Source organism: Sinohyriopsis cumingii, chromosome 11 (genome assembly GCF_028554795.1).
Source record: "Sinohyriopsis cumingii isolate HCF-2022 chromosome 11, ASM2855479v2, whole genome shotgun sequence".
Taxonomy (NCBI): domain Eukaryota; kingdom Metazoa; phylum Mollusca; class Bivalvia; order Unionida; family Unionidae; genus Sinohyriopsis; species Sinohyriopsis cumingii.
The window spans coordinates 113,123,946-113,150,142 of record NC_142971.1 but is presented as its reverse complement, the minus strand read 5'-3'; the positions used below and the strand labels follow the sequence as shown (position 1 = coordinate 113,150,142).

The 26,197-nt window shown below is 35.2% G+C and overlaps 1 protein-coding gene across 3 annotated transcripts in view; it reads left to right on the top strand.

The window, feature by feature from the left end:
• Nucleotides 1-26,197, top strand: part of LOC149789437 (uncharacterized) — a 58,331-nt gene that overhangs the window by 17,659 nt on the left and 14,475 nt on the right. For 2 of the 3 annotated variants that reach the window (XM_089975527.1, XM_089975528.1), the window contains exons 2-6: nt 6,708-6,857; nt 9,718-9,843; nt 15,007-16,967; nt 23,882-24,091; nt 26,030-26,179. In XM_089975527.1, coding sequence (XP_089831653.1) covers nt 6,708-6,857; nt 9,718-9,843; nt 15,007-16,967; nt 23,882-24,091; nt 26,030-26,179 — 2,597 coding nt within the window. The remainder of the gene's footprint in view (nt 1-6,707; nt 6,858-9,717; nt 9,844-15,006; nt 16,968-23,881; nt 24,092-26,029; nt 26,180-26,197) is intronic. The other variant, XM_089975529.1, reaches the window with a different exon arrangement.

Sequence of the window (26,197 nt, the reverse complement as noted above, 5' to 3'; positions counted from 1 at the left end):
ATCATTGCGATTTTTCTTCCTCCCGGTTTTCCATCTCCAGGTTTTCCTCCATCAGTAATTGCAAGTTGTTGCGCCGCTGCTGCTATTGCTAATCGCTCGGGTAATGTTCGTGATTGATCCTCAATACCTTTCAACATAGGAAAAATTCCACGTTTTCTAGCATCTGGATCTTTTTCGTCGCCATATACAACCTGCTCAATTGTTCCGGTCACTGGCTTCAACCATTTTGCCGAAGTTTCTGAAATTCCATGTTGCATATCTTCGTAACCACGAACATTTTTCTTAAATAATTGTTTTGTCGGAATAAACTTCTTTAATGCCGCTAATTGCTCTCGCGCTAATCTAGCAGAATGAGGTTCTCCAACTGTGCTAACTTTTCGACTCATCTTATTTTCAACTATATTGTTTTAATGTGAAATAAAATTAGTATCCGCAGTCGGAATTTGCAATAACAAACAAATTTTACAATACCCCCCCAAAAAAATGCTGTTTTTTTTTTATGTCTGAAAATGCACTTTGGGTTGAAATTTTGCGGATTAATTTGCGCAGGAGGGTTTATTTTTGAAATCTGAGGCTTCTACGGAGAAATGTTTGGTGGGAGGGTTAAATTTATCTGAGCCACCTGGTCTGTACGACTTCCCTGCTGCTCATGCATTCACTCTTACCTTAATTTCTCTGCTTATATCCAATTAAAATCCAAGAAAGTTTTACCATTTATTGCAAATGAATTTGTCTACACAGTGATGTATTTTTTTTCCCTATTTGTCCAAGTCTTTCACGACTTATTTATACAGAATTTACAAAATTATGTGCAACGTTTATCCGCAAGAACTCGATCATCATCGCTGTCAGCATCCTCATCTTCAGACGATTCAATCTCAGAAACTTCTATGTCCGAATCGAAATCTCACAAAATATCCAACTGCCGAACATATCTTTCCTCTTCTTGCTCAGTATTTTCAAGATCAAACCCGAGAAACTCCTCATTTTTGCTCTCATCAAAAATCACTCTTACGTCCGCCATCATTTACGATTTTTCATGACCAGAACACGTGTAGTTAAACCGCTTTCAAAACAGGAGCCCTTAGCTTCTGAACAATTCAAATTTCCGCAAATGAAAGTAAAATCGTTTCTGATTGGTTTAACAGTTGTTAGTTCTTGGAATAAACCCATTTCTAACCAATCAGAGACGTTGAATCTAATACACATTCATCACGCTTGGAGACAGGATCGGCCATTGAATGCAGTAAAAAAATCACGACTACAGGCGGGATCGGCCATTGAATGCAGAAACCGGATCACGCCTACAGACGGGATCGGGGCTTAAAGGGTTAACCTTGGTGGTAAATGTATTTTATTCAACACTTCTTTCAGTAACGAAAACCTGACATCGGGAAACAGAAATCGGATTACTTAACACGCGTTATGAATAAAATACTGGTTCTGGATACATATTCATATAAAATGCGGCCGCTTGTGAGGGGTAAATTTTATAATTTTGCACAAATATGCTGGCTGCGTTAGCCGGGTGGCCTTTCGCGAGGGGTATTTTTTAACACAAACTCGTCGGTGCCAACGGATTCTGGCCGTAAGGAGCGGGTGGCCGCTGGTCAAGGGGGCCATTCAAGAGGGGGACTACTGTATTTTAATTTTTTTTTTTTTTTTTTAAATTTTTGTGTATATATATATATATATATATATATATATATATATATATATATATATATATATATATATATATATTGTTTTCACGTATGTATTTTTTGTATTGGCTTATATATGTCAAATGGTTCCAGTCTTTCTCTTAAGTAAGTATATAAGAATAATAAGTGTATATATGTTTGTGTGTTGTGTAGGGGGTTTATAGTATGTCATAGCATACTGTATTTTATCACAATTTTTTAAAGAGTGATGGTTTTTCTTATAGTTCAATTTTTTGGCACATTTTAGTGCATGTATCTTAATTCGGGGTAATTCTCTCTTCCCCGTTTGTCAAACAGGGAGTTGAGCTGTATTAAGTTTTGATTGATGTACCGTAGTACTCTTGTACTTCTAATCATTATGTATACTTTTTGGAGTAATACTAAAGCCTAGTTGTATTAGAAACGTCCTTTTTCATTGGTTATTTTGCTTGCACATCAGCAGAAGGGTAAAAGTTGGAGTTCTTTTTCTTTTCTTTTTTTTTTTTGCTTAATGGACCCATCATTTTCGTATGTAGACCACAGTGTATTCTAAATGCCCACCTTATCCTAGTTTTAGTAAAGAATCACCTGACTGTGTGCAGGTAAGACCAGTATGCCTTAGATCTGAGGCCAAAAGGTCTAAAATCCTGACACAAAATCCCATTCCAACCTCAAGCGAATTTTGGGTGGAAAACAACCGGGTCCAGAAAATGAGGTATTTCCCTCAGTATTTTGTAGTACAACTAGAACTTCCAGATTATTTGGTATCGTTTTAGAGCTATATCTGTCTGCTTTTGTTTAATACCAACCACATTGGTGTATCTTAAATAACCTTGATGCTGCAGAGCTTGGAAGTAGGGTACAGCCTCATCACACCTAAGACAGGATCGGGGCCGAACTGGTTAAAAATGTTAATCACATTTGAACACTATACCAACAATTTAAATTGTCGTTCTTTCCATTTTATATATATATGTGGTAATATCCTACTTCAAAGAAACTGCGCCATTCACAAACTTGTTCATAATCTTTAATACATATGGCTTAAGCACTCTTGTTCAAAGCAATGATAGGTAATAATTTATGTTCATCTACACCATATGTGCATGACCTTTTTCAGCCAAGGGCCAGATTGCATTTTCTAATGTATCAACTACTGACCTAGTTCCTGACTCAGAATCAATGAGTGAAGTAAACAGCTTTTTTAATAACAAAAAATGATTCTTTCTTAGTGTAGATTCATAAAGTGAAATCGAGGCCATACTGGGAATATGTGATGTTAGCCATGTAAAGCTTCTGTGTTGTTTTAGAAAGATGATAATGTGACCCTCATACGGGAATCAGGGGCCCCAAGGCGTTTAAAGCGCTTACCATTAGGGATCACTGCCATTTCACCTTTGTCTGCGTGAGTTAGAGTCTCGGATTCGGCTAATGTGGTTCTGTGAGAAAGCTTGCCAGTAGCTTTAATATAATTATTGTTCACAGTTTCTGTGTTGTTTTAATTTGCCCTGTAGGCCAGGCAGAACACATTTGCGGGCCTGATCCAGCCCATGGGCCAGGGATTGTGCACCCCTGACCAACACACATCTTGCATCTGTTTCATTTACCTATATTGAATTGTTTAACTTAATGATCCTTTTTACCTATGCAGATCACTACAGTGGGCTCACTCATTGACGTTTTGAAATGCACCACACTAGCTATTGTGAGCCAGTTAAGCAAACCATGCAATGGTGGTTTATACCTAACCTCTGTGCCTTTTGTTTTTATTTAACAAGACTGTATCAGTGGTTTGGGGGGTAAAAATTGTGTTTTTAGCATGACACTGTTATGGCAGGTCAACATCTTGAAAATAAATTTCTGCATTTCATCAGTGCGATCAAAGCTTTCTCAGGTGAAATAGATCTTGTTCAACAAGCTGACACATTTTTCACTTAGAATACAGCAGGGGCCTGATTTGAAAGTAGAGACACCCCAGGTGCTGGGCTATCAGATCTTTTTAGTACTGATGTAAGATTAAACCCTACAACAACAAAAAAAATCACTTGAAAAACAAGGTAAAATTGAGAAAGAGAACTTAGAGTTCTATTAATCAATTCAAAAAATAATCCAAGAATTAAAAATTAGTAGCCCTAGAAATAAAAAGTCCTAGATGAATCAGAGTTGGAGTCCTGATAAAATCCAAGATGGAGGTTGTATGCAATAGTCAGTATTGTCCTGATGAGTCAACAGTTCCTTGTTGAACCACAGAAAATAATATTCCAGTTTTGAATTCCGAATAAAATTTCAATAAATGTCTTTGTCCAAGAATTTTGTATAAGCACTTAAATATTTCCAGGGGAAAATAATTAATAATTCCATAAAATAGAATTTCAACTCTAACTGGTTACAACAAACATCTTTTAGTGTAAATGGTTTATAGCCCAACTGACTTAATTCTCAATAGAAAGGAGTTGTACACTAATTTAAGATGCAGCACTGATTCCCGTATGATGTTGTTGTAGAGTCTAACGCCATTTTTCAGCACAAGATAGGCTATACATGGCAGCCAGTATAAATGGTAGAGGAAGAACCCCAGAAAAAACCACCAACCCGCGAGAAACTACTGGCAAGCTTTCTCACATACCCACATTGGCTGAAATCACGCAGAGGTGAGATGACAGTGATCCATAATGGTGAGCGCTTTAGACCAATCAGCCACTTGGGGCCCCTGATTCCCATATGAGGGTCACATTATCATCTTTCTAGAACAACATAGAATCTTTACATGCCTAACATCACATATTCCCAGTATGGCCTCGATTTCACTTTATGAATCTACACTAAGAAAGAATTATTTTTTTTTACTTTCAAAAAGTTGTTTACTTCACTCTCACTAATTCTGAATCAATGTCAGGAACTAGGCCAGCATTTGATACAAAGTTTCTTTTATTAGTGTTCATGAAAACAGTCAGGTCAAACTAATTTCTGGAAAATGTCAAATCCAGGAAATAAAGTTACATTACAGTAGCCTGTAATGGAACATATATATAAAAAATTTAAACAACAAACAAACAATTAAATTAAATCAAATATAAATTTAATCAAATACACATAACATGACTGTTACATACGTTATATTTTCACTCAGCTTTTAATGGTCAGATTTGTTGTTTTAAAATAGATATTCGCTGCTATCTTAGTTTTTATCATCTTCTGCAACTTTGGCCATCGATAGCACAAAAAGCTGGAAGTCCACTAATTTAAAGTAATAGATTTATTTTGTTATAATTTCGACACAAAGGTCTACCCAGTTGGGTCACAGGATCAAGATTTGAGGGGTATGTGAAAAAATTCCATGCTCATTGTGCAACACTGCCTGAGTTTGAGATTCACACTTAAAGTGACCCTTTTAGGAGGACATTTACCTTGCCCTTTTAAGATTCTTAGGGAAACACATAACAATAAATATATGTTTATGTATGTAAGTACATGTATTTATGAAAGTACTGCCTAATCCTGATAGGATGTAAGGGTAAAGTTGAAGTGGCAGTCAGCTATGTTGATTGATGTATGTCTGTTCCAATATGATATAAATTTGACAATGAACTGCACAACCTTTTCTTCTGTATATGTAAAAGAACTGTGGGGGTGGTGTCTCAGCATGATATAACCAGTAATGTGTTTATGTGCCACATGTGCTAATTGCATGCCATACATCAAACCTCATGCACACAAACAAAAATAACAAGTATTTAATTTTATTTACCATCTGTACTCTCTTATAAGTTGAGACAAACTGCTAACAAAAAAGATCCTGATCTGCTTTACTATAATGCACCTGCAGATCATGGTACTTTTTTATACTGATTACACCCACCCAACTGCACACACCCAGATCTGCCAGTGCATTGTGCAATGGCAGATCTGGGTCTATGCAGTTGCACTAGACTTATAAGTGAGTATATACGGTATTCATGCATTTTAAAAAGAAAATCGCCCAGTTGACAATGTTCTTTTTTTTTGCTTTGACAAGAGATTTGCAGAACTATTGATCATCAGAGCCACATGTGGATTATATATCCACACCATCAGATGTTTATTATTGGTCATTGGTTACTCATACCGTATGGACATGCATGGCTTATTGCTTTTTGTGTGGATCTGGAATTTGTTCCAGTTCCCTCCATGCATGTCCCACATCCATAATCTAAGTGTGCAAGACCCATGATGTCTGCATTTATAAAAAATGTTAATTCTCACTGGGGCAAATTTTAGTTTAATTTCTAAAACTTCAGAAGTAATTATACAACTCCAAAACATCTACATTTACTGCTTAATTGACCCCTTAAATATGTAAAGTTCAGGCTATTCGCCCATAACGTCAGTGACCACTATGGCTTAAGTACTTTAACACAATTGTGTGAAGACATTTGTACAGTTGCCAGGATTTGAAATTAGCTTTTACATGTTTAGGATGTCATTGATTCAGAGTGAAAGTTTAGATGCAAACACAAATTAACTTTCGGTTTTCATGGCATTTTGTTAACTATTCTTGCCTGTCTGTAATTATTATATTGCAACTTTGGTAATACCAGAAATTTAAATTCATTACAGTGTATTGTCATTGCAGCAAATGGTTGATAAATAATGCAGCTTGGAATAACAAAAGGCTTTTATCATAAAAAATGTCAAGGACTGGATCATTATACCAGATTTATCAAAATACTTTTCTGTAAGACCTTGATAATGTTTTAAATGAAAAATGCATGATCAAGTCTTCCAGGCTCTATAAATGTTTAAGACTGGTACATCTGAATTTTGAGAGCTTTACAGACTTAACATGATAAACCAGTGGAAAGATACTGTCAACAATAATGTCATAATTTGAGTAATAGCTACCATTTCTAAATTTTATGTGTGATATTTTGAACGTAAATTAATATACGTCACAGGATGGTCTGGAGATGAATGTGCACAACATGACTCGTATATCAAAGGCTTTGTAGTGCTCTTCTTTTAAAAGCAATCCTTGTGATTTTTCAGCCCACTTCCCGCTCCACCTGAACAATTAATGGTTGCCATGGCATCTGTGGATCATGAAGAGGAAGTAGTGGAAGATGATGTTGAAATTACACCGCCCAGTGCTGAAGCTCAAACTCTGAAACCGCTTCAGCCACCTCCCATGCATTTTAGGTACCATATACACTCACTTATAAGTAGAGTCCAACTGCATCTCATGTGATGGTAGATCAGGGTCTGTGCAGTTTGTTAGGAGTAATCATTAGACCAAAAACAACAGACCTTGATCTGCCAACACGTGAGGGCTGATCAGTGTCTATTTTTTGCATTTTGGCCCAACTTGTAAGTGAGTATATACAGTACAGTAGCAAGTCGCGTATCTTTCTCATGAAAATTTCTAATATTGTACTAGAGGCACATTACTGCTCTTGCAGTTTACTCACTGGCTTTATCTTACCACACATTGAACAGTGAAACATTATATGCAGTTCTTTCTATACTGACTTTGTTATAAACCATTCCTTTTTATTTTTAATTTAGACTACCAGTTTAATTGTTGTTCAGAATTTAACTTACTTTGTTTGTCCCTGAGAAAGGCACATATCTCCCATTTCCAATTGTCTAACCACTTGTGCAAGGTTTGGCAACCTACGGCACACGTGCCACAATGTGGCATATCAAGAGGTTTTTGTGGCATGTGAAGGGCAGCCAAAAATCTTGATTTTAACAGTTTACTCTCTTACTGGTGGCACACATTCATTTGTAATCCAGAAAAAAAGTGGCACGATATGTAAAATAGGCTGCCAACCCCTGCTCTTGTGTGTTAAAGTGCCTTTAAAACTGACAAAAACAAATTTTATTTGATTTGTATAAAATCATTAGAGCTGATGAAGATTGATTAAAATTTACTTTAGTCAGTTATATTGTGTGTAATTATTAACATCTTTTGATTTCATATAATTGTTTTCTTTATTTTCTCTACTTTTACGATCTACTAATTATATGCTTCTGTTTATGTAATGACCTTTGATGCCAGATGGAGTTCTTTTGAAGAGCCGACATTAGTGGGAAGCAAGACAAAGCAGTCACTTTCCTGGCACCAGTTGTAGTGTCAAGTTTGTTAATGTTTTGCTTACAGATTTTAAATTGTATATTATTTCCTAACCTCTTGATAGGTTCTCGTCATGCTTGAGATTATTATGAAGCTAAGAGAACTCATTCTGTGACGTATTCTTGCCTCTTTTGTCTTGGATCAAGAATCCAGTCAGAAAGTTTGTGTTAGGGCTTTTAGCTCTATTGGTCATAGACCTGGAGAACTGTCATCCATTATCCACCCGTCCATTAGCACAAGCTGTCATCACTACTCCAGAACTGGTTGGAGTATTGCCATGAGACTACACATGCATTCATCCACGGCCTAGTTGGTCCAAAATGAAAATGGTTCCCCTCAGATATTCAGTATGACCACCAAACAAAGTCTTATCACTATTCCTCCAGAATGAATGGTAATATTAACATGGGATTTTAACTACAAGAATTTGTATTATGTCTAGTTGGTTCTAAATGAAAATGGTGGCCATCTGTCATCAGTATAGCTGCTACATCATCCGTCTTGAAAGTCTTGTTGCATCACCTACACAGATGGTCACATCAACATGAGGTTTTCATTAAACGACATCATGTCTAGTTGGTCCTAAATTAGAATTTGACATCCAGTATGGCACAGTTGCAGCCATCTTGAAAATCTTGTTATTGCTACTCTTCATGAATTGATGGTCATTTCAACATGGGGTGTACACTAAGAGACTTTATTATATCAAGTTGGTCCTAAATGAAAATGGTGCTGATCTGATGTCCAGTGTGGCCACCATAATACATGTAGCTATCTTGGAAATCTTGGGGCAAAAACTGAAATATTTGCACTGATTTCAAAATTAGAGTACCTATGTTAGCTCTTTTTAACATATACAAATTTAATGGGGGTTTTTTAGTTTTATTATTATCATTATTATCATGGGGGCAAAAAGTGCAAACATTTATGTGCATTTTGTGTACAAACATTGGTTCTTATTACTGTATATATTCATATAAGGACCCATGTAACCAAAACATACATGTTAATGCTGTGTTAAATTTGCTACAGGTAGAAAGTGCAAACACCTTTATTCTCAAGATGCAGAGCCACATCTGCTCATACCAGGGATGAGGAGTAGTTAAGGTTTCCTCAGCAGTCAGTTTGTTTGAACTCATGACGAGTAAAGTGTGGTTTTCTCTTACCTCTGTATCCCTATGAAGGTATGGGGATTTGTTAAATGTATGGGGCACTGGCAGGAGAATGTCTGTTGGGTTCATTAATAATACAGTGTTGATCTTGATAACATTAGTTTTACTGCTTCACTTAAATGGATGGATTGATGTAGCTATATGAAAGTTTTTTATGACATGTCTTGACGGACTTCCCAGTCTTATATTCATTATAACCACTCTGTTGACCATATTGAAAATCTTTTTACAGCTATTTCTGAATAGTGACATGGGGGTCATGTGTTTTCACTTTTAAAAAAACATTGGGGGAGATGGGGTTTGGTTTTAATGGCACTTTTATCACACCATTGCTTCAACAATGGGAGCTAAGTGTTTTCCTAGTACAGGCCGCTGACCAGGATTGGCCACAGCAATATTCTTGATGCAGATAGTGCTTATCATGGACATATTTTGCTAACATATGAACTCAGACGTAAGAAAATAATTTTGTCCAAAAAATATGTATTTTGGAGTTTCTGAAGGATATTAGAGATGTTTTCATTACCCAGTAGTGAGTAAATATTGGTCTTATCTGTGATTCCAGGAAATTCTTTTTGGGCAGTCCATTTCAGAGACCCATGTTAGAAAATTACCACCATCCTCAATTTTGCTTTTGTAGAATAGACCCTCTCTCAATGATTTTAGTGCATATGCAATATTTATAGTCTTTGCAATATGTACTTGCTGTTGGCCATAAAAGTTAAACTCAAGTTTTGTTTTGTCATTTCAGAGGTGACCATACATATGATATTGCCCCAATGTATGAAGATGTGAGTCTTCCGCCTGGCTGGCACAGGAAAGTTGTACAAAGAATGACAGGAAAATCTGCTGGGAAATATGATGTTTACTTGTTCAGGTTTGTTGTTTTAAATCATGTTCACAGGTCTTGAAAAATGTTTAAATTGCTGCTTTACATTCATGACATGAGACTATACTTTTGCAATATTTGATTTTGGAAAATTCTGTTCATCCACTATATACATTTTGTAAAGGCAAGTGGACAATGGCATTTTTTTATAGCTGTGAGTCAATGTGACATTATTACTAATGTGTGTGTGTATATATATATATATACAGTGTGTGTGTGTGTGTGTGTGTGTGTGTATATATATATATATATATATATATATATATATATATATATATATATATATATATATATATATATATATGTGTGTGTGTGTGTGTGTGTGTGTGTGTGTGTGTGTACACACACACACACTGCATACTACTTCACTTGTTACAAGTAAATTACAACTTGTATGATTTTTTTCATTTTTTCATGCATTTTAATGGAGAATTAACCTCATCCATACTCATTGATGTTATATGAAACTTGATTTGGAAGAATTAAATAAAAATAAGCAAAACTTGTGTGTTAATATACAAGTACAATAAGGTAGATAGCTTTGTGCTTGCCCTGTCTCTCCCTCAACAAAACTCCTGGTTGCTTCTCTTTGTCACATGTTTGCTAGGATCATAAACAATCATCAATGTCCACTTGTCTACACCATGTTCTTTCTATGGTGGTGGCCTTAAACTCCATGAGAAAACATGGTGGGCAGAGCTATTCTCCAAGAGAAGCCATGGTTATTCTATTGAGATGTGTTGGGAGTGATTTTGAATGGACTTTTCTAAATCCTCTCCATCCTCACCATAGTAAATGGAGAAATGAAAAATCGTGTAAGCTGTACTGTACAGTTCAGTCACCGTGCTGTCATTTTGTAAATTTAAAATGCACTAACGGTACTAAAACTTAAAATATAAAGAATTATGATATTTCATACCATTATATACAGAGTTCACCTCTACCAATTACCTCACTGCTGTTTGTCCACAGAGTTAGCTCACTTCTACACAAGAGTAGAAAGTTATGTTATTCTGCCCACATAGCTGGCATCTGAACAAATAAAAGTATTTGCATATGTACGCCCTCACTGAATATCAACCATTCTTTTCTCCCAGGTCCTAGGCAACAGTTTAGAGTTGATTTCATAGCACCTACCATCGGGGTGGGGGTGGGGGGCAAACTTCGTTCATTTTTGGTTAAGTTACTGCATACAGCTCAGGCTTTTTTTACACATTGTACAAGTATTGTTATACTTTGAATCATGAAACTTGTTGATGCATGATTATATACATCTCTGTTTTATACCTTGCAACACAAGGTCATGGTGACCTAAATTTCACAGGTTGCTGTCATAGGTTAAGTTTTGCATTAGCTCACAGCCAAAAAGGTTGTATATGCCCACAAGATTATGTTCTGTTCTCATGCATTGAGCAATAACTTTTGTTGTCCACCATCTACAGTTATCAAACTTTGTAGATGACTTGTACATGAGTAAGGAATAACCGTTCGATTTTGGGCAGACATGCTGAACAGTTAAGGTCACTGCCTGACAGAAAGGTACTGGTTTCCACACAAAAACTTGAGTTCTTCATCATCTGCAGTTACCAGACTTTGTGGATAGCTTGCACTTGTTGTAAAGACGAACCCTAATGATTGCATGGTCAGAATGTCAGAGATCAAAATCACTGTGACTGAATGAAGGAAAATGGTTTCCACACAATAACCTGTATACCAGATACATTGGTTCTTCAAACCTGCGGGGCCAAGCTTTGTCAATGGTTTTCACTTTGGGGCAAAGAATTTTATCAGTTTCAAAGGTCTGTATCACGCATAGTGATGGAAAAAACATTGTTTCCCCAAAATAACTAGTTCTCTACATTTACTAAGCTTCATAAGTAGTTGATGTAAGGAGAAACCCTATGGAGTCAAAAGGACAAAGATGAAGGTCATTGTGACTGAAAGACTGTAAGAACAAAAGAATGGTTTACACAAACTAACATTAGTTCTACATTGCAGTCCTTGCCCAAACTTTGGGGATGGTGTGTGCTTATGGTAAGGAAGCCTGTTGATTTGGGGGGGGTCAAAGGTCAAGGTCACCCTGGCTGAAAAGAGAAAAATGGTGGTTTTTACACACACATTTCAGTTATCTACTTAGAGGATTATTAAACATTGCTGTATAAGAGGCTAGTGTTGTTAGCACCATGTATATGTACTGTTATGCCCAGATTCACAGAATTTGAAGAGAAGATGCTTCATGAGTAATACCTTGCTCTTGTCAAAAGTAGGTCACAGTGCCCCACTTTTCACTTTATTTGGTGAAATGTTGTGTTTTAAATTAAGCTCTGTTTTTGGTAGAGTTATCAAACTAGATGATCATATCTATGTATAATACAACACCCATTACATAAAAAAGAAGGTCAGATTGACCTACATTTCACATTTTACTTATCCATTTACATTTTTGTTTTTAACCCATAACTGGACAGGTTTATAGCACCCTGTATTCATACAAGATTCATTAAACATGGAGAGGGGATGTATATTGATTAATACTACACCCTCTTTATCCTTACTCCACCTGATTGGATGTACAAGGGGGTTTTCGTTTTAAAAAAAAAATTATGATGATTTGTTAGTTTTCTATGAAAAGGTGAAAAGGGGGTTTATCTGACATTCCGTAGTATTATTTTTATTATTATTATTAGACGGTAACTCATTTGACCTATCGCCAGTTGTCAATCATTCTGCTCGATTGACCAATCAGCGAGTGCTATTATACACACCTCCAGACACTGTTTACGTCCGCCATTTTCCTCCGACAAGGGGCTTCTGTCGATATCGACTCAACTATTGTATATATTTACAAATTTCGCAACGGTTCGGAGAAGTTGCCCTACTTCGCCTAAAGAATCACCCCAAGGATGATATATAGTAATTCTGAGATATAGCCACAAGGTTTTATTTATTGTTTTTTTCTTCAACTTGTTAACTCATTAAATTTATAAAATTTAAAATTTTTCAACTTTTCCATTTGATCAACTCCACTTCTGTACGTAACGAAAAATAAGTGTTATCTGTCCCTTTTGCTCTGCTCTTCAAATCATTAGATGCATTTTAATAATATTTGTAGAGATAGTGCTATCAATATTTTTTTTTACATTTACATCCAAAAATGAAACATGCGTACTAGATGCAGTATAAGTAAATTTAATCGTTGGGTGAAAAGGATTTTGGCGATCAATCATTTTTTTCAGTTCTTCAGTTGAATGCTTCCAGAGCATAAATATGTCATCTAAAAGTCGTAATTCATATTATTAAATTGAAAATAATTATTTTTCAAGATAAGTTTTTATTATTTTACAAATATCTTCACTAGATAATGTGCTATTATTAGGATTGTTAACATGGTATCAAGAAAATATTTGCATGCTTCAATACCATCTGCATGCGGAATGTTGGTATATAGTGATGTTACATCTGATGATACCAGGAATTAAATTATCAGATAGATGTGGAATAGACTTCGACTTTTTAATGAAAGTAGTTGTATCTTTAATGTATGAAGGAAGTGATTTCATTAAAGGTTGTAAAACACTATCAGTAACTTTGGATAGGTTTTCAGTATATGAATTATAACCTGATATAATGGGTCGTCCTGGAAAATTTAAAGGTAAATTATGGTCAGGATTTTTAGGAGTTTTGGGTAATATATAGAATTGAGGTGTACGTATGTTAAGAGGGAAAGTATCAAATTCCTAACATACAGAATTATTATTTTTGAGGTGTACGTTTGTATAGAGGGAAAGTATCAAATTCCTGATATACGGAATTATTATTTTTGAGGTGTACGTATGTTAAGAGGGAAAGTATCAGATTCCTCACATACGGAATTATTACTTTTAGCGATCTCATTAATGCATGTTGAAATTTTTTATTTAATTTCTAATTGATGTTCAACTTCTTTAACATAATCATCTTGATTCACAATAATAATAGTGTTTGACTTATCATCCTTTTTAATCACTATACTGTCGTCATTCATTTGGTTATATACAGACTTAATTTCGTCCTTATAAGTATTACTATGATATTGCTTTAATTTAGTTAACATCTCTTTTGTGATCGTGTGTGTATGTATGTATGTGTGTGTGTATATATATATATATATATATATATATATATATGAATCATGTAAAAGACGACTTAATTGTGTTATAAAAAGGTTATTTGGGTGACAAGTTTTGGGATGACTTCTCCAACCTTTCTGGGGCGACTTCTCCAGATACGTGGGGGCGAGTTTTTCGCATACCGACGTAACTTAGAGAAGTGCAAGCGATGGATAAATGCTCTCGCTTTCTGTCTCTGTCTCAGTGTTGTTTCATATGGTAAATATTGCTCACCAATATCATCTGGTATATCTTTTAATGTTATCACTCACGCCATTTTCACAGAATGTTTGTCGGAGGTTAAGATGTTGTCAAGTCACATGTTTGGTAGGCGGAGCAATCTACCTTCTGGCGTAAGGTCAATTAGTTTTCCTTGTAACCTAACTCCCATCAGCACCATTTGAGTGAGTGGTCATGTTTGGTTTTATGGTCTATAGGGATGAGTTGATGGCAATAAGAGGTTTCATGAGGATGAGTACCTTACATGGTGATTTTTAAAGGGGCCTTAAGGGATGATTAAGGGGACCTATCCCAATGAAAAATATTTTGAAATCATGCAGAATTCCCAACTTTAACAATTTCTTGGAACACATGTTCCCAATTGGTCATCCCCCAGCTCCAAAACAAAGCTCCATTTCCAAAAATTCCTGAAAGTCCTAAATTTCGTGTCTGACTCTCCAATAACTAACAGTCTGTTACAGTAAACAATGCCAAGTTACCTGTACATATTGTCCAAACATCATTTTCATTCCTCAGCATGAATAGGATTGTTGTATATAATGTTATCTGTGTTGAGCCTTCCATGTAAGAATGCAGGTTTCATATCCTAAATGCAGCCCTCAAGGGGTGGGGGAGATCATCAAAGGTCACATTTTGATAGATAATGAAAAGTGCACATTTTTGTGATGGCTGTTATATCTAGCTATTCATATTGCTAATTGCACAGCTACACTATTTATTACAAAAGCTAATTACTGCTTCATTATTTCTTCTTTTTTTTCAGCCCTGAGGGTAAACGGTTTCGTTCTAAATCTGAGTTGATTCAGTACTTGGAACAGGAGGAAATCAGTTTAAACCCAGATGATTTTGACTTCACAGTGAGGGGAAAGCAACACACAAAGAAGGCAGCTGTCATGAAAAGACCTGTCGGGAAGCAACGAAAAAGCATTGATGAAATGAAGAATAATTTGAAAAAAGAGACCATTCCCAAAGTTCAGAATAGGAGTCCTTCAAAATCTATGAAAAACAAGATAGAATCCAAAGTGAAAATTGTAAAAAACAAAGACCCAAAGGTTAAAAAAGCAGAAAAATCCAGAAAGGACTTCAGTAAAAAGCCTAAAAGTCCAAAGAAAGCAGTAAAATCATTAGTGCAAAAGTTAGTGGTGAAAATGAATTTTTCAACGCCAACAAAGCGAAGAGAGAGCAAAGAATCTAGTTCAAGTGCAGAAACCTCTCCAGAAAAGAGAAGGTCTTTACCAAAGAAAAAGACACTAGTGAAAGAAAAACTACAGAAGAAAGTGGTAAATTCTAGGGGTGAAGATGGAATAAACAATGAATCCAACAGAGGAAAAAATATTTCAAGTCCCAAGAAAAGAGGTAGTTTGAAAAGAAAACTGGAAACAGATGAAAATTCTGCACTTAATGAGTCTGTGTCAGAAATGATTGAATCGGAGGCTGAATCTGAAGAAACTAGACAGTATGCTGATGAATCCAGTTCAGAGTTAGATGAGGAAGATGAAGGAGAGGAGGAGGAAGAAGAAGAGATGGAAAAAGAAACAGTCTCACATCATTTTACAAAAATTTCAAAAAGCCATGATATTGAGGAAGAGGAGGAGCTTGAAGAGGCAGGTGAAATTGAGGAAGAGGAAGATTTGGAAGATGACTATGAGGTTGAAGAATGTGAAGAGGAGGATGAAGTTGAAGAGGAAGTAGATGAGGCAATTGAGGATGAGGAACTAGAGGAAAAAAATGATTTGAATGATAATGGAATTAGCTTTGAGGATTATCTCAAGCAACAGATTCATGTGAAAGGAATTGTGTTGGCAAAAGAGAATATTGAAGAAATTGAGTTTAAGGATGTAATTGGTGCTGAGATTGTTTATGGTAAATTGATGGATGACAAAGTATTTTCCAGGGACATTCAGGAGAAAGATTCAGGAGAGAAGAGTGTTGTGGTGGAGCACAGTAATATTGCAGATTTTGAAAGTTTGTTTACAAAAATTCATGCTTTGAATGAAGAGGAACCGGCAGTTGAAAATGAAAATGTTGAGAACTCACATGTTGTGGTGACAGGTGAGCTCCACGATAGTGAATTGAATAGACCAGATATTCATATTCTTAATAAAAGTGTTGAAAACAAGAAAGAAAAGACAGCTGTGGTGACAAAACCAGAAAGTCCAAAAAAATCACCAAAAAGGGTTGGGTCTAGGTTGAGCTTTGACAGTATTGAAGTTGACAGTAGAAAGGAAAATTCAGAAGTTCGAAAATCTAGTCGTTCCACAAAATCAAGGACTAGATCTCTGGATACTTCAGAATGGATTGTGCAAATTCCCAAAAGAAGGACAAAGTCTCAGAGTGGGAATAACAGTGTTGATATTGAGAATAATAACATGGAACATGTTATTGACAAGACAGAACATTATCATGTTACCACTGAAGATGTTGATAGTGCCAGCAATGGTGTTGAACATGTTCATGTTTCAGATGAACATTGTGATCATGAACACAGTGGACAGTTTGTCACAGACATCTGTGAAAGAAAAGATTTTAATGATCCTTTCGTTTCTTCAGAATCACAATTGATTAGCATTCAGGAACCACTTGTGATCCCAGTCAGTGAAAAATTCACGAAAAGGAAAGCAGATGATATTGAATTTGCATATGGCATTGGCAAAAAAATGAAAACTATTTTACTGCCTACATATGACACTGTTCATGCCGGGGAACCTATTTATGATGATACAGGTATTTAAGATGGTACAAATAAGTGCATTTTTGATTTTCTAACCCACCCTATGTTTTACCAGGCAACCTTGTTTATTTTTGGCCCATTAAAAACTTAAGAAACAGGTATTTTAGCTCACCAGGGTATAAATCCAGTTGAGCTTGTGGTATGGCCCGTCATCCATTGGTCATCATCCATTCATAATTATCCAGTAAAGTGCTGATGTGTTTTAAAAACCAACTAACCAACCATTCACATTTGTTATTTAAAATTTCACAAAAGCTGCTGTGACCAATTTGCACTTGATTTTACAGAGAACATTCTAGACTTCAGATTTATTCATTGGTGCCAATCCATCATTCAAATAAATAGATGCCAGTACTAAATTTAGAAAACTCCATAACATTTTTAAAAGAACCAAGCAATACAACTATTTAACAGAAAATGTTCATGCATAAAGTGCTTTCAGATTTGTACAAATCATACCAAGCCATCTTTAAACATGGCTGTCATTATTAACAAAAAGAAATATCTTTAGACAATCTCTTTTCTAAAACCACTAAAGAGAATTTGATCAGATTTCACAGAAAGCACCATGGCATAAAGGGCTTCAGAATTTTTGTATGTGATACTGGTCCATGATCAAAGCTTGCTAACATTAATAAAACTGAATCTTACAGTTCTGCTCAACATAAATTGACCATCTTTTACGCAAAGTGTCCTGGCATGGAGATCTTTCAATATTGAACAAATGTGGGGTTCTGCTAATTTCCTAAACCAAGGAGTCCAAGACTTATCATTACGGGAAGTCCCAGCTTTGGAAATCCCATTGTTTCAGTGGTATTATTGTTTTAAATGGCTTTAGTGTGAACATTTTAGTAAGCTGTCTTTTGTGTCAGTGATAGCAAGGGAATGATCGAAGGAGGTAAGGATCTTAGATGGTATTAGATAACGCTGTTTTAATTGTGCAGTCAAGGGAGATAAGTAAAGATTTAGGCCAGTTTAGAAATTATTGATCATGAGTAGGATATGGGGGAGATAGTTGCATCTGACCTAATTAACAATAAAAGTAACATTGTGATGTGATATACATTACATTTATTGTTTATTCACAACGTTCAAGGATCTAATCTTACAAAGTTTTACATGACATGCACATGTCATTTTCAGAATTTTCATTGTCTAAATGTACTTTTTTTTTTAGCCACATTTTGGGTAGAATTCACCTTAGGGACCTACCATTTATTTCCTGGATCAGATGAAAAAACAGGAATATTATCTGGATTCAAAAGAAAATCTCAGAGCTTACCCCTACATGTTACATGATTGTGCTGACTGATTGACAGAACAATACACTTTATATTGAATATATATACTTGCCAGCTAGGTTGACATTTTTCACTCTTGACTTTTAGAGGATTATAGCAGTTCATTAGCAAACTTCTTGTCAGCATCAAGAAAATCCAAGATAGGGATGATTCATACAGTACAGTTTTGGGGTCTGTTGCAAAAGGAGTATGCTGGGGAATTTTGAACACAAGCTTTCTGCTTGTAACCTCCTCGGCCATGTCACTCATAATTTTTATTGTAATCTATTTTGATTTGTCCCAATATTGTCAGTTTAAAAAATTATATATATTAAGTACCAAAATTACAATAATTTTATATTTTTGTTCTTGTTTTGCAGAGCAGTTGCCTTTTTTTTAATTCTAGTGGTAGTAGAAGTTGCTGTTGTTGTGTTCTCGGTATTAAAAATAGTGTTTTTATTAACAAGTCTTCTACTATACTTTATTCTTTACAGGTGTTATTGTAATAAAGGTGCTTCGTTATCTAATTAGTTAGTTCCACATCAGATTAAAGTTGTCAGTTTTAAAGGATAGAAATCAGTGCAGCATATTTACTGATTACTCCTAATAAACTGCGTAGACCCAGATCTCTGTGCATCATGGGACAGCAGATCTAGGTCTGTGCATTTTGCAGACCAGCTTGAGACAAATGTATATATTAATTTGTGGTTCACATATCAGCTTATTCATGTTAAAAGAGATTCTATAACACTGAATAAAATTGATTTAGGACCACCCATTCTATCTTTCCCATTTACACAGGCGGTCTCCATTGGAAAAAAAGAATAGGCCTAGCAAAATTGGCAGCTTTTCAGAAATAAAAAAGAACTAAGAAGTTCATATGTAAAGTATTATACTTTACCCCCCTGTAGAAAATATTTTATGCTACTTTATCAATTATTATGAACTTTGATCTGACAGCTGCTGCTGTTTTGGTATTATTCATGGTTATATACAGTGATTTGTGTATATGCATGCCAACTAAAGAAATTTATCATGTAACTTGTCAGGTAAGCTTGGTATGAAAGATTAGATGCATGTGTATTCTAAATAAAGAATAAAGTACTGTACATCGAATAGTAGTCCCAAGTTTAAATCAGAGCAGAACATGAATTACTGCCTCCTTCAATCATTCCCTGACTTTCACAAAATGACAGTGTACTAATATGTTTACATTTTTTTAAAAATTGAAAACAATGACCCCAGAAGTCCAGGACTTCCAGATTTAGGAAATTTTTGGTGGAACCCCTGCTGATCATAAAAAAATTCTAATAAAATAGGTAAGCACATTATTGAACTCACATTGGCTATCATTGATGCAGGAAGTACCTGTTCCTGTGTTAATTAAATTATATATTTTCACACCTCTGCTTTAGAGCACTGTTTAGTTTGATTATTCTGTAAAATTAAAAAAAAAATATATCAGATTTTCACATCATATTTGGCATTGCAAGGGAAAGCAAGAGAATTTGTTGTAGCTGATATTCTGCATTACACATCAAGTTGATTTATTGATAATGCTGATAAAATATATTTAAGCTTCATTATTTACCTTTGAAATAGGTTTGTTAACAGACCTTTGTAACATTTTAGTAACTTTTTATTTTAAAGGCCATTTCAGGTTTGTAAGCCACTGCATAGTTTTGTATTTATAATATTCCTACAGAAGCATCTACTGTACATGGTCAGTCTCACCCCAAATGACCCTTCGGACTTGAGGAATATTAGCAAATAACATGAAAATACCATCATTGTTGTCAAATCTGGATAATGGCTTTTTCTGCTTTGGTTCAAATCCAAATTTTCATATTGGGGTCAGTGGACTTTGTCAGGGAACAAGACTAACTTCACATGAGTACCTTAGATGCTGTAATCTACGGCTACAAAGGCAAAAAATACTTCTATTAACTGAATACTACTACTGCTGTTATTATTATTATTATCCAAATTATAATATGTCTCTTTTATCTCTGGTTTTGTTATAATTAAATGTGGAACTATGTCTTCAAACCTGTTATTGCTATATTAGTTATTGTAATAAAATTCGAAGCTGTGGTATCAGTTTGTAAAATTGTGGTTATTCAGGTAACCAGGACATGCTTGTAGGCCAAGTTAATTATCATATAGCCACCCCATGTTGACTTGATCCGGGTACTCTTTCATGAATTGAATCAACTCGCTTTCTTCTCCATGGAGGTGGAACCAGCACGTCACACTGTTGATAACACTAGGGAGTTACACATTGTAATTCAAGTCTTCATTCCTCAGATTGCTTCTAAATATTTGTAATTACTCATTTTTGTCATTATATTTATGAGAATAGATATTAACCTATTGCTATGTCACATGCAAGTGCCTGTAGACCACTGTTCACTGGCAAACTTGTAAGTATCACCCTATTTACAGGCACACCGGCAGATTTACAAAACTTTCAGGTCCAGTGTTCATTATCTATCCAACTTCCACTATACATGTACATCATATACAAATTCAGATCAGCTAACTCTCACTATACTGTGTATCCAAATTCAAATCACCTGTCCAACTGCCACTATGTATTGTATACAAATTCAAATCACCTATCCAGCTGCCACTATGTATTGTATACAAATTCAAATCACCTATCCAACTACCACTATATATTGTATACAAATTCAAATCACCTATCCAACTGCCACTATATATTGTATACAAATTCAAATCACCTATCCACCTCCCACTATGTATTGTATACAAATTCAAATCACCTATCCAACTCCGACTTTGCATTGTATATGAATTGGTGTGCTGTCTGACGAGAAAGACATGGTTATATCAAACTGCAATAGTCTGGTTAGAACAGATATATATGAATTAGAATTCTATAGATTCATTAGCAGTAAATTCTTGACACATAAATTATACAAAATCCATTTTTCATAGTGAAAATTCACATTTCCAGTGTAAAATTTCCTATTTAAAGTTAAGTATTAAATTATCACTTTCTTTCCTCTGTCAACAGTCAGGTGTTTCCCATCCAAATGGTGGTTTCTTACTCCTTAAAGCAGTCACCTGAGCATGTTAACTGTACAAATGATGCATTTGTTTCCCAAGAAAGACATTGTTTTGATCCAATGAAGAAATGTGTAAATATACCTTATTTTTCTTTTTCTCCAAGAAAGGCATGGTTTCCCTAAAAACATAAAAATAAAGAGATATATAAATATACTATATTTTGCTTATCTTAACTATACTGAAGTCAGTCTGTCAGCTTAACTTGAAGTTGATTAATACTTCCATTGTTATTTGAGGAGGTGAATAAAGCAATAATATTGCATTGTTCGGGTTAATGCTCGAAGTAACTTTCAATTCTCATAATACCCACACTCACCCCACCCTATTTGGGTGGTATGCACTGATGGCCATACTAAATGCATTTATTAGAAAAGATTAATAGAGAACAAAGTTTACCCCCGTATTTGCTTTAGTTATCAAATTTGAACTATCCAACAATTTCTGAGTGTTTACTGCATAATAACAGTTAGGGGATCAATACTACATTGGCTCTTTGTATTGTTTATACTGAAAGCAGTCTGATTCAACTTTCAAACACTGTTTATTTCAGTCAGATAGGTGGATTGTAACTAATTATTGTAAGTTGAAAATTAAAAATAAAGTCTCAGCTGTAGTATCATAATAATATGAAAAGATCTGCTTAACTTTGTATGTACAAACTGCATTGTGGTCTTGAAAAATGAACATAATCAAAATGTATATGTACGTACTAAGTCTTCATTAAATGAAAATAATATTTAAAATGAATATGTTAACAGACATTACATCAAAAATGTATTCTTTTTAATCCAAGAATAAAAATAGACCAACACTACACTCCCTATTTAATATGCTCTATGATTCTTGGTTCAAAACTTTCAAGGAATGCTATGCCAAATTCTGCAAGATTATAGAAATGAGAACAACTCTACACCTTTGATACTAAATGATAGGAATAGTGTTCAACTTAAAAGACATCACAAGTCTTGGAACTAAGGTAACCTGTCAATCATTGTCATTGGGTTGACATTTATATATTTGATCACCTGTGCTTCTTCACTTTTGAGAGGGTCTAACTACAGGTGCAGTACACAAGCAGCTACATATATCTCGCTGCTGTAAATACAAGCAAAATGTACTTCATGGAAATAGAGGGTAGCTTGAAAAAATAAAAGATGAATGAAAACCTTTCCACCAGAATTTATGAATGATAAATTTATAAGAGGAATTGTCTGAATAGAAAATGATGCCATTTGCCTGAATATAAAGTGATAATACAGGCAATAATAACAATGCTAATGATATTTGGTGCATAGTATTTGTCCAAGAACTAGGTTTGAGAGGTGAACCTGCATTTGGATGTCATCTGTGTTCAAAGGTCAGTTTGGCTGTCACCCATGGTTGGATGCTGTTGACAGGTTTGATTGTAGGTAACTTCATTTACACATGAAAATATGCAAATAGTATTCATTTTATTCATTATTTGTTTTGTTAGTTTGACTAGTTATATGGTAAGTGATTGTGGATTCGCATTTCCCAACTGACCAGATCAAGATAGAACATGACATTTGACATGTGTCATTGAGAACAAAACAGACTTTAATTATTGTAGGTTTCATGACACATATGAAATCTGGGGGTAACAATTGAGCATTTTGACATCATGGTTGTTATTTTACTGAAATTGTAGAGAGCTTAGTTTCTCACACTTGCTGGACTAGTTTAGATGTATTTTTATTCTCATTCACAAAATGGATCGTCTTGTACGAGAAAATGGCCAACTTCCCAAGTCAGAAGAAATGAGAAATTAAAGTGATTTCTTTTAAACTGGTTGGCCAGATGTGCTCAGATTTTACAAATATAATAAAGTGAACTCTGTTAATTTGTATATATATATATATATTGTATCATAGACCAGAGTTTCAAATTTGCATTCTGTCTGTCTCCAGAATGGTGTTTTAGGCACACACAAAAAATATGTTTCCTATTGTACTTGTTTTAAAGTTAGGGTTAGGATATTTTTAGTATATATAATGTACTAAGCGCCTCAAGTACTAGGCTAAACCGGCTCTCAGTTAGATGCACAAATCAATACCAGGAATTATTATTATTATTGTTATTATTATTACATGTATTATCTTTTTCACTTTGGTGGAAAAAGTGTTTGGGTCGGCAAGGACAAACAGGGATGGTCAGTCTACTTGAAACACTTTGGGGATCGGGGCTTATGTCACCCTGTTTTGTCTGGAAGAAGAAGTGGCCTTTTCTGGTGGGAGCCTCATAATTTAACTGGATTGTGGCACCAAAATATTCCAATTTGTGAAAAATAATTTTGCAAATCAATGTTGCTTTTTTGTCCAATGTTCGGTTTAGGTTTCACAGTATTACCTTTTCTACCCCCCCCCACCAATAAAAATTGAATAGTAGATGTTTACTGAAATAATTATAGCTATTTGAAAAATTACATAGCATGTATTTACATTAGTAACTATTAAATAAAAAATGTTTGGGAAGTATCACATTGAACTTAAGACTGTCAATATATTTCTCTCCAGAGAATACAGAAGAGAGTAACCCTTCTACACCACCCACCAACGAGATCGAGAGTCAGTATTTCTACAATGGGGTATATATCCCACAGCCCCAGCTTCACCGTGACATGTTCTGGACACCTCCAAAGTCTCCCTTCAACTTAATACAGGAGAGTCTTTTCCATGACCCCTGGAAACTACTTATTGCCACTATCTTCTTGAACAGGACTTCAGGTAAATGGCTAGAAAAATCTCACAATGGGTATGTGTTGAAAATCTTGATTTTCATCACACTGTGCAAAATTCTAGAATTTTGTTTTTGTTCACATTGTCTATAAAATTCTGGGCAATTTAATTTCGATGAGAAAATTAATTTTTCCTCCACTTGAGTTCTTGATCATTTGTCTGGAACTACCATTATATAATTCTTTGGCAGATCCGAGTTTTGTTTCTGCCTGAAATCATATATCAAGCAGCATAAATCTTGATCTCGCTGGGTGGAGTTCATTGAACGTTATACAACACTAGATTTTGGTCTGTGCTGTGTGGAGTTCATTGAACATTATACAACACTAGATTTTGGTCTGTGCTGTGTGGAGTTCATTGAATATTCTGTAACACTAGATTTGGGTCTGTGCTGTGTGGAGTTCATTGAACGTTATACAACACTAGATTTGGGTCTGTGCTGTGTGGAGTTCATTGAATTTTCTATAACACTAGATTTTGGTCTGTGCTGTGTGGAGTTCATTGAATGTTCTGTAACACTAGATTTGGGTCTGTGCTGTGTGGAGTTCATTGAACATTATACAACACTAGATTTGGGTATGTGCTGTGTGGAGTTCATTGAACATTATACAACACTAGATTTTGGTCTATGCTGTTTGGAGTTCATTGAACATTATACAACACTAGATTTGGGTCTGTGCTGTGTGGAGTTCATTGAATGTTCTATAACACTAGATTTGGGTATGTGCTGTGTGGAGTTCATTGAACATTGTACAACACTAGATTTTGGTCTATGCTGTGTGGAGTTCATTGAACATTATACAACACTAGATTTGGGTCTGTGCTGTATGGAGTTCATTGAATGTTCTATAACACTAGATTTGGGTCTGTGCTGTGTGGAGTTCGTTGAATGTTCTATAACACTAGATTTGGGTCTGCGCTGTGTGGAGTTCATTGAACGTTATACAACACTAGATTTGGGTATGTGCTGTGTGGAGTTCATTGAACGTTATACAACACTAGATTTGGGTATGTTCTGTGTGGAGTTCATTTAACGTTATGCAACACTAGATTGGGGTCTGTGCTGTGTGGAGTTCATTTAACATTATACAACCCTAGATTTGGGTCTGTGCTGTTTGGAGTTGGTTGTTAATCATTTTGCATTCTACTGGTCATGGATGAGAAGACCTTGTATGATGACCTGTTGTCTGTCATTTGTCCATCTGTAAGAACACATTTTTGTTAGCACTGTTCCTAAATGCTTGGAGGATTGCAATGAAACCTTACATGTACATTCAACTCAACGTCTTGTTGACCTAAATAAAAATAGTACCAATCAGACATTTGTTATTTCTGATACAGTAATCATTTTGTAAATAATGTTATCACTACTTCTGAACAGAGTGTCAGAACAACATTGGAGTTTCACTAGAAGTCTTATCAAGTCTAGTTGGCTCTAAATAAAAATGGTACCATTTGGGCAGCCATGCTGAAAATGTTGATCTTGCTTCTCCTAAACGAAAAGTCATATCAGAATGTCATTTTCACTGTTGCCTAGTTGGTCTTAAATGACAGTTGTGCTGACCTGACAGCCATCTTGAAAATGATCGTTATTGTTACTCCTGAAAACATTTTATGATCTATAATTGACCCTAAATGAAAATGGTGTTGATCATAACACCAGATATGGTCATCAGATGGTCATCTTGAACATCTTTTTAGCACTGCTCCTTCTCAATGGATGGTCTTATCAACATGGGTTTTTCACTAGACAGCTTTAAAAGGTGGTTGATATTTTTAACATGTAGTACATTTGAGACCAAATTTTCAGGACAGAATGTTTCAGCAAATATATCTACACTGTATGAATAAAATAGGGTGTTGCCATTTCACTCTCTTTTTAATAAATTGAAATAAAGTAGCTGTAATCATTTTGTTTTTATTAAGGGAAGGCAGCCATACCTATTCTTTGGAAGTTCCTGAACAAGTGGCCAAACCCAGATGCCGCTCGGAAGGGTGATTGGAAAGCCATGGCCAAGGTTCTAGAACCTTTAGGTCTACATGAGAAGAGAGCAAAAATTATCATCAGGTTCTCGGGTAAAACAAAGTTTCAAC